Below are 9,527 nucleotides of genomic sequence, written 5' to 3' on the forward strand. Positions count from 1 at the left end.
ACTCCCCCCATTGTGTTAATTTTTTTTATAAAATGGGGGGGGGAAAGGTCATCTTCAGTTTTGGTATGAAAAATTCTGGTGTGGGAGCTGCTATTAATTTCAATCACTCCCCAAGCCGCAGTGCGATCGATTGCAAAATTGCCATTCCTTCCAGTGCGATTGCAAATAATTGTGCATGCAGTTTTATTCTAAACAAAATGTAATGTTTGTAACACTCCATTTGTGTATTTTTTTTAACCACCTCCCGTCCATGGTCGTTCCTGAAGTTTTGTAGGAGCGGGAGGGCGTCTTAAGACGTCCTGCCCCTCCCCCCTCTTGTGCACGGCGCTCAGCGGGCACACGAGTGGGGAACTGTTAGCAATGTAAAAAGCCAGCGATGGCTGTTTACATTCAAGCGATTGTGGGTCTCTAGAGACGCACATCACATGTGGGTCTCACATCACTTCCTGTATTCAGTGTCACTCTCACTGGTTACAGATGCCGGTGAGAAGCTGATGAAGCAGACCTCTGCTTCACCAGCTTCTCTAGGGGTCCCTAGGTAACATAAGGGGTCTTAGAAACCCCTTATGTCTCCATAAAGAGGACCTTAGTCCCCTATGTGATAGCAATAAAGTAAAGTGTGAAAAAAAAAAAAAGTAAAAAAAAAAATGCAAACATACAAAAAAAAAAAAGTCACACTGAGAAAGATACTAGGCATCCATGAATGGAAAATCCACAGAGGATAGCACACATCTTCTGTGACCCACTGCGTTTAAAAGCACAGGTGAAGTCACTCAGAACAGTGGATGTTTCTACAGCCAAAAGATACTGTAATACAGTGTTCTCAAACTCAATTAACTCTGGGGCCACTGGGCAAATTTTTTTCTCCCATGGGGGCCGCTTGGCAAATTTCATACTTTTAAATAAAATTTAAAGTGACATTAAACCCTCAGATTTTTTAACATAAAACAATAGTGTAATGTGTGCCTTACTGTAATCCATGGTTGTTTCCCTTCTCTTTGCTGCTCTTCCTTTTAAATCCTCATGTCTTCTCATGCTCTGCAGAACTTCCCTTTGCAGCTCAGGGCCTCTTCCTGTAGTGCTGGCTCAGGTTACAAGCCTATAGAAACTAATACACAGACACCGTATATCGATTCCTGAAAACAGAAGTTCTGCCCAGCATGAGAACAGATACAGATTTAAAAGGAAGAGCAGCAAAGAGAAGGGAAACAACCATGGATTACAGTAAGGCACACATTACACTATTGTTTTATGTTAAAAAATCTGAGGGTTTAATGTCACTTTAACTATATCCGGTATGGTACTATGTACACTAATACACACACACTAAGGCCCTATTCATATATTTAGGTTTAGGTGCGATTAGAGATTCCTGCGTCAGGAACTTGCGTTTTCCTGCAGCAGGAATCACTAATCTGGCGTTTACAAGCGGCAGCTGTCACACGTTAATGATCAGGTGACAGCCGCTGCATGTAAACGCTGACACACCGCATGTAGTGGTATGTGATTTGATTACATTCGGTTAGGAATCAATTACTATCCCTGGACGCATTGACTGTGCATCCAGAGAGAGTGTTTTCAACCCACATGTAATCATATCACATATCATTATATGCGGTGTTCAGGCGTTTACATGCAGCCGCTGTCACCTGATCATTAACTTGAACAGGTAACAGCTGCTGCTAGTAAATGCCAGATTAGGGATTCCTGCTGCAGGAAAACACAAGTTCCTGACACAAAAATCCCTAATCGCACCTAAAAACTTACAGTTGTGAATGGAGCCTAATAACACATAAAAAATAAATACCCACCCCCCCCATACACATGAAAAAATACTACACCTCTACATATAAAATAATACAGTCCCAGTCCCCCCCCCAACCCCGACACATATAAAACGTATGGTCTGCTGCAGACCTTTCTAATCAATCCGAGTGCGGACACAGAAGCAGCTATGCGGTCCGCATCCAACATAGATGCAGACTGTGTAGCTCCTCCCGCAAGCTGGGTGCGCGATCCGTGATCATGTACCAGACTTGTGAGCTGGCTGCGGGCCACATAGTACCGGCTCGCGGGCCGGTACTTTGAGACCACTGCTGTAATACAATGTAGTATCTGCATTTTTAAAGCGGGAGATTAGCTTCACCCTTTCGATGCCAGAGTAATATACATCACTTCCGCATTCTGACACCGCAGAGTGGAGCTCAGGACAAGCGGAGAGGGGGCGCACAGACCGGCACCTTGTACAAGCGATAAGAGCCGGCGGATCGCTTGTATGTAAACAGGCATCGTTACCCGTTTTTACATTTTGGCAGTTTCTCGCTCATGCGCGCCGCGCATGAGAGGGTGGGGCTAACAGGCCATGCTTTGATGGACACTTACATCCAAGAAGCTACTGGCTGGTCGTTTAATCACAACTGGCGGCCGGGAGGCGGTTAAAGAAGCTGTTCAAGCACAGATCATGCCATCAGGAATGACAGCAGAGAAGCCGTAAATTATGTCATTAGCATCACTTCCAGCTTCATTCAGCGGGGAGATGATCAGCGAATGGATAATTGCTGGTCTCTCGTCCACTACCCGCCAACACCCACGATGCCGGTCGCAGCTGGGGTGTCTGGCGGGCAGGGACCAAATCTGTTTTTCAGTATGTGTTGACTTCTGCCTCACTGTAAACAGGTTAAGCAAAATATTTTTTTAGAAATCTTATCAAGTTTCATACCTGGAGATCGTGCCAGGAACAGCAATCACAAAATATATTCGAAAAATAACTTTAAATGACACTATACTCAGGAGTTGAATCTTCAAAATGCATTCAAGTACCTTAACTATTAATAAAAATGTAGCTTATTTGTGTATCACTCTGTTGTAGAGCCTCAAATCATCTCTGAATTTGTGCCGACATTGTCCTTCCTTATGAGGGGTGCTGCCTACTTTTGTTCCCCACAGTCCGTGTGTTTTAAAGTAGCCTCCTCTCCAAGCTCGCTCCCCCGATTGACATTTAGGCTGGGTCTACACCCGAGCGGTTTTTCAGCTCATTTTTTCATTCAGTGAAACGCCTTTATTTTCTCTATTTTAAATATAGATTTTTTTAGTTTCACTTTTAAACTTCCCGCCGGCTTCGCACCCCCTGCGACGCGGCCGCTCGCAAGGGACGGTACCCGGAAGTCGGCAGCCGCCGAAGACACAGCGGGGATCGCGGACAAGGTAAGACCTGTACGCTGTATTCCAGAGTGTCACTTTAGGAATTCGCACACATGCATGCGGACCATATTTAAATTCTCTTCATCCTGTCCCTCTTTTTCTGATGATCCCTCTTTTATGCTGTAGCAACATAACAGATTGACCTGCTTGCTGCAAGTAACACTACACATATGAACTGAGCCCACTCTGAGCCCAGGCTGTGATGGACCCGCTGTTAAGAGCTACAGAGTGTGTTGCATTTCCGTATTCAGTTGATTTGATCTTTAACAGTAAGTTTCTAATATGTCACACTTACCGATGAATAATCTCTTTTCTGAGCCAATGCAGACACAGGAAACACCTGCAATGAAGCACACTAAAACTAATTAAAAATTGTAAAAATCAACAGTAGAAATAGTTTTATGATTCAATGTTCAATACATTCCTTTAACTCAGACTAGAGATTAAAAGTGCTATGCAAATTTGTTTTAACCACTTGATGAGCAAGGTGTTTACACCCCCTTCCTGTCCATGTCATTTTTCAGTATTCAGCGCTGCTGTATTTTGATTGACATTTATTGTGTCATGCAATACTGTACTGAAATTAATTTTATAACATTTTTTTGGGACAGATAAAGCTTTGTGTTGGTGGTATTTAATCACCACTGTGGTTTTTTATTTTTTACTATGTAACAAAAAAAGTAGTGAACATTTTTGGGGAAACGTTACGTTATGAAACATTTATTATTACCCGAATTTTTGGTAAAATATAAAAAATGGGGTCACGTCGGGTAGACACCAAACAGGTCAAGCTTTAAAATCGCACACGCCTGCGAAATCGTTAGAAACTACCATACCCAAAATTGGCCATAGGTGACACTTTAAAAGCTTTCATCGCTCATCAGTTTAGTGTTAACAGTGATCAAAAGCCCTGTAATTATTGCTCTCACTCCGATGTTTGCAGTGATATGCAACATGTGCGGCACAATCGTCATTTTCGTATGTAGGCGCACCCGGCGCATGTTTGCATGTGTATGTGGGGGCGTAAAAAATTTTTGTGTTTTTTTTTTATTTGTGACTAGTTTTTATTACTTTTTAGTTTTTTTCACTTAACTTTATTGCTAAGAAGCCCCCTATGTAATACCCTACTTACAGTGACAGGTCCTCTTTAAGACCCCCCTAATGTCACTTAGGGACCCCCGGAGAAGCTGATGAAGCAGAGATCTGCTTCACCAGATTCTCTCTGGCTTCTGTAGCCAGGAATGACAGCTGAATGCGGAAGCAATGTAATATACATCACTTTCTGCATTCAGAGACCGGCGGGGAGATCAGAGGGAGATGAGTACTGACTCACTCTGACCTCCGGCAGCAGAGCCACTGTGCCGGTCCTGGGCCCGCACTGTGCACAACAGAGCTCGGGATCAACGTCGGCTGCCACACACATAAAAAGCGATCGGACGGCTCTATAGCCGCCAGAATGCTTGTATGTAAACAGCCATCACTGGCTGTTTATGATTCAAGCAGATTTCCCACTCCTGTGCGCCGCCAAGAAGACATCGAATTGTTCAGCTAGACTGCTATAATTACAGTTGAGCGATTCCAATTTTCAATTTCTGAAGCATCATCTCTGAAATGAGACCTTTGAGGTCAAGAACAGGCCTGTGAAGGTCTGGTGAAGGTCTGCAATTCCGGGACTGGAATTACTGCACCTTTGTTGTGGAAATTTTATTAGGATGTGTTTTTAGTATATTGTAATATTGTCATTATGTCTCTCAGTGTCAGGTTTGCTGGGCTACACCCTATTGAAGCGTGACCTGGATTAATCAGCACTGGGGGTAAACCATTGGAGTAGATATCCTCCTGTGGATGTGGAGACGCGGCCGCTGTGCACGGGGGTCTCCGCCAGCGAATGGTCCATGTGCTATGCGCTGGGCTGTTGGCCGGGGGAGATTGATGTGCGTTGCGGAGCAGTGTCCTTTTAGCGAACGTATGCACGTCGGCGAGGGCCCCTGCGCAATGCGCGGATTTATTAGCTTGGCGTGGATGCATTTGTTTTGAGAATGCGGAATCATTTTAGATACATATCTGCCTTTATGAAAGGAACATGCGTTTGTATCTTTTTGGTGCATCTGATCAACGCGCTGGAAATAATATGGCGTTGTCCCTGCAGATAAGCTCGCATTCATGAGAACCGTAGTCTATTGGGCCTTGCTCACTGAGCAATGCTGGATATAGTTCGCTCCAGTGGTAACGGGAGATTATGTGTGCAGGTCTGGTTGAGGCAGCGCCCACCTGAGCATACACTCCCCTTTTCTATTGTCTATTCAGATGTTTGCATGTGTTTCATTGGCTGACTGTGTGACGTAATTGTGCATGGAGGAAGTAGTAGGCTGTCGGGGCCGCCCTTTCCTGTTGTTACCCATGTTGCTATATAAATAAGCGGAGCTAGTGGTCAAGAGAAGATTTGAACACAGAATTTCCAGCTTGAAGCAACATCTCTACCGGCTCTACTGACTCTACCTGGCACTACAGAAGCATTAACTTTCTTTGTACAAAAGAGCTGAATACAACGTGCAAAAAATCATACCGCCAGTGAAACGCATTTCACTGAACGGAAAAAAATGCTACAAAACGCGAAAAAAACAAGCTGAAAAAATACGCCCAGGTGTGAACCCAGCCTTAAGCGTGATGGAATTGTTTGTGCTTGGCGCACTTTGATGCTAAAAGTACACCTTTTAGTACGGCGTGGATTTGTGCACTCAGCCCAAGCAAATTTCCATAACACCTCATAGAATCAAAGAGTGTACATATTGCTGGAGAACTTGAGACTACTGTGGGTTCCCTAGAACCCTAGTTGGAAAGTATGAAAAACATGGAGGCTGTCTATTGAATGTCCAAAAATGGCAGGCAGACCGAGAAGGTGAAAGAACTCACTGATCTGCGTCATGATCCGCCCATATCTGCTGAAAGCCTGCCATACTTGCCCCCACTTTGCAGGGCTGCCCATCAAAAGGACTTCCCTGCATCCTTGGAGGTGCTCATTTAGCGGTCTTCAAAAAGATTGCTTGAAACACTTTTCCAATTCCTTTTAAAACTCTTTGCCAGGGCAGTAAGATCTCGCATATCAATTTCTTTGATGGAAAGAGTATTAAGCAAAAAAAAAAAAAACAACAAGAAAACAACTTCCTAGGCCTATACTGAAGCATCAAGCTTTTTTCTTAACAATGCCTTCCCATTAAAAGAAATCCAGCACCATGTTTGCTTAGGGGAAGGATCTGCACACCACGGCTTCAACCATAATGCTCTCTTGACCGTAATCACATATAGCATTGACTGGGAGAAACACTGAGGTGTTGTGGGAGTTGGAGTTTCAACACAGGAAGAAACAGAGGATGTTATGCTTCACTGAACTACCCGACCCAGGAGGCTTTGTGATCTGGGAGGAAAAGGGGACTGGAGCCTCTCTCAGAACACGGGCAGATCGTCAAGGGATTTGTCAGTGACTGGATGTAGTGTGTTGTCTGCTAGTCATCTCAGGAGAGAGAGACAACCTGAGGCGTTTGCAGATGACCACTGTCTGCTGAACAGTGTTTGTGATTCCAGTGTCTGAGACCGGCTGAAAGATTATTTTACAGTGTGGAAAGCGCTCCATGAGGGAATCCAGTGATTGCTGTATCAGATAAAGACCCTGCCAGCCTTTTCCTGAGTGATTGGATTCTACAGGGACCAGCTACAAACATCGCTACTACTACTACTGTGTGGCACAGGCTGCTGCTGCTGGAATCTGAAAGCTGTTGGCTGCAAAGGAGCAACCACCTCTTTTCACCTACCAATTATGGGAACTACAATCTAAGCTACAGGAGTGGTGAGAGACCATTGGCCACAGTGATATTGTGTTTAACCATCTGTACAAGCAGGACTTGGGCCCCACCGACGGCTAGCCTAGTTAAATACCACTGGCCAGTAGGTTTAAGACCCGGGTCTGTTTGAACTGAGACTTCGCCTTCACAGTTTGCTGATAGAATTCTATTAGTAAGTTCAGTGTTGTTTGCATATGCAGATAGGCAGCCAGCCATAGCCAAGACTTATCTGCCAGGGGTGTGGAAATTTTTAAAAAAACTACTTGTCCAAGGGCTCTTGCGGGGGCCGAATCTACTTGTCCCTCATGATAATCCACTTGTCCCAATGCAAAAAAATAGTTTGCACCGATATAGGTTTTTGGGTATCGAGCATGAGCAATGATTCTGTTTGCCCGGGAAGCCTGCTCCATGCCATCAGGAAGCTGGGCAGCAGGTAATTACATGCTACCCAGCTTCCCGATTGCCAGGGAAGCCGACTCCATGTTGTCTGGCCGGCTGATTGGCCAGGAAACCTGCTTCCCAGCCAATCAGCATCGAGCCAGCCAATCGGGAAACCGGGCGGTGAATAATGGCCTGATTGGCCGGGAAGCTGGCTTCCCAGCCAATTAGGAAACCGGTGGGTCATTAGTCGCTGCCCTGATTGCACGGGAAGCTGGCTCCATGTTCCCCGACGGCACTGCCGGTCAGAGGAAATCTTCCGCTGACCAGAAGTTCCAGTATTGGGGAAGGTATCGGAGCATTTGGGCGAGTACAAGTACTTGCCCAAATATTCTGTATTGGTGCATCCCTAATCAAAACTGTATTTGACTGTGCTAAATAGTGCTTATCATTGGTCAGCGTGGTCGCCTGACCACGCTGGCCAATGAGTGCTTGCAAAATTCAAAACGCATAGGACAGGACTGTACAGGCGGAGGGTAAGGACTCGCTCACTTCTCGATCCTGTCCCTGCAGAGATGTGACTGTCACTCACGGCTCCCTGCAGGGATTCCCCCCCTCCCCGATCCTCCAGCACTGACTGGACGAACGAACGGGGTAAGGGGCGGGTACAGCTGGCTCTGCCTCTAGCTAGGCAGAGCCAGCTGTCAATCATGCAGCTGGGTGGATCTCGACAGTAATGTCAGGATCCGTGTTGGCTGCGGCAGTCTCAGTATATAGTGAGCTATAGCTCGCGGTATACTGAGCTTTGGGTCACAGGAGGATGCTAGTTTATGTCCTCCCGTTACCCTTAGGGGAACAATGGGGAAAAACACTGACCCCATAGTTCACCTTTAATGCACATTGTGCGTGAAGGAGAGTTCTGCTGCTTGGCTACCACAATATGGCACACAGTGGAATAGCGGCAGCACTCAACACACATGCACGCATGTGCATGCATCCTATGCATGCATTTATTTGCATGCAGATGACGGTGGCAGCGGGGTTGGTTTTAACTTTTTTTTTACTTTATCACTTATTTTTTTAATTTTCATATATTTTATTATTTTTTATAACTTAATTTTTTTTAAAAAAAAAAAAAAACTACTCGCCCGGCGCCTGAAACTGCATGTCCCGCGCATCGGGCGATAGGAATTTCACACTCCTGCCTGCATATTTAAAGTGCTCCTACCACTTGCTGTTTATTTGCTATTGTACTTGTTCATTTGTTTATATTATAGTACTATCACATATTATCTGTTTAGTAAAACTTTTACAAAGCTTCACAAGGTGTGCTGGTGTGCTGTGGATTCATTGTTTGAGGTCTAACACAGAGGTGAAACAGAAGTGCACGATCGCTTCCGAGGTTCACTGCGCTGGGAATGGGTGCTAAATAATTTATAGGACCAGCAGCAACTTTGTGTGAAGAAGATATCTAATATAGTGAATAAGTTGCGCTTGATCTAAGTGAATACCAGAGTAAAGAATAAATCATAAACGACACATAAACATCTATATAAATGCCGTAATCTTCTATCTCATATCTCTGTGTAATCGATATGTCAGTGTGTAAATGTCCAAGAAATTATTGAGGCATGTGATATGTGGAACGTGTATTCATCCACCCCACAATATATCAATAAATATATATGTGACAGACGCGTCGTGCTCACTTAATGTAGCTCGGAGTAATCTGTGACAAACAAACAAAAAAATAATAAAGCAACCTAGTTGAAATCCTTATATAAATAACCCGTGGGTCTAGTACTCTTGCATGTATAAACTTAATCTGGTGAACAACGATAGTGGTTTCAATACCTAAATCGTAAAAATATAATAATAATGATAATAATAATAATATGCACACACTTATTAGTGTCTCGGTGACCCAAAATGAATGTGTACAAGGGGTTAAATATTTTTTACAAAATTATATATATATTTTTTTTTTTTTTTTCTTTTTCCTTTTAAAAAGAATCCCAACAATATAACAAACAGGCACACAAATAAACGGAATAATCTCAGCAATGTAACAAGCAGTCAATTTTTCAGATTTTTGCAGTTTATATGAGA

General features: G+C 44.1%; 1 protein-coding gene across 1 annotated transcript in view; it reads right to left on the reverse strand.

The window, feature by feature from the left end:
- Nucleotides 1-9,527, reverse strand: part of IDH3G (isocitrate dehydrogenase 3 (NAD(+)) gamma) — a 111,449-nt gene that overhangs the window by 91,119 nt on the left and 10,803 nt on the right. Inside the window, exons 3-5 of the mRNA XM_018573692.1 lie at nt 4,995-5,189; nt 4,535-4,611; nt 3,497-3,541 (exon numbers count right to left, since the gene is read on the reverse strand). Of these exons, the coding sequence (XP_018429194.1) occupies nt 3,497-3,541; nt 4,535-4,611; nt 4,995-5,189 (317 nt within the window). The remainder of the gene's footprint in view (nt 1-3,496; nt 3,542-4,534; nt 4,612-4,994; nt 5,190-9,527) is intronic.

This window comes from Nanorana parkeri, unplaced genomic scaffold (genome assembly GCF_000935625.1).
Source record: "Nanorana parkeri isolate BGI_ZX_2015 unplaced genomic scaffold, ASM93562v1 scaffold2490, whole genome shotgun sequence".
Lineage (NCBI taxonomy): Eukaryota > Metazoa > Chordata > Amphibia > Anura > Dicroglossidae > Nanorana > Nanorana parkeri.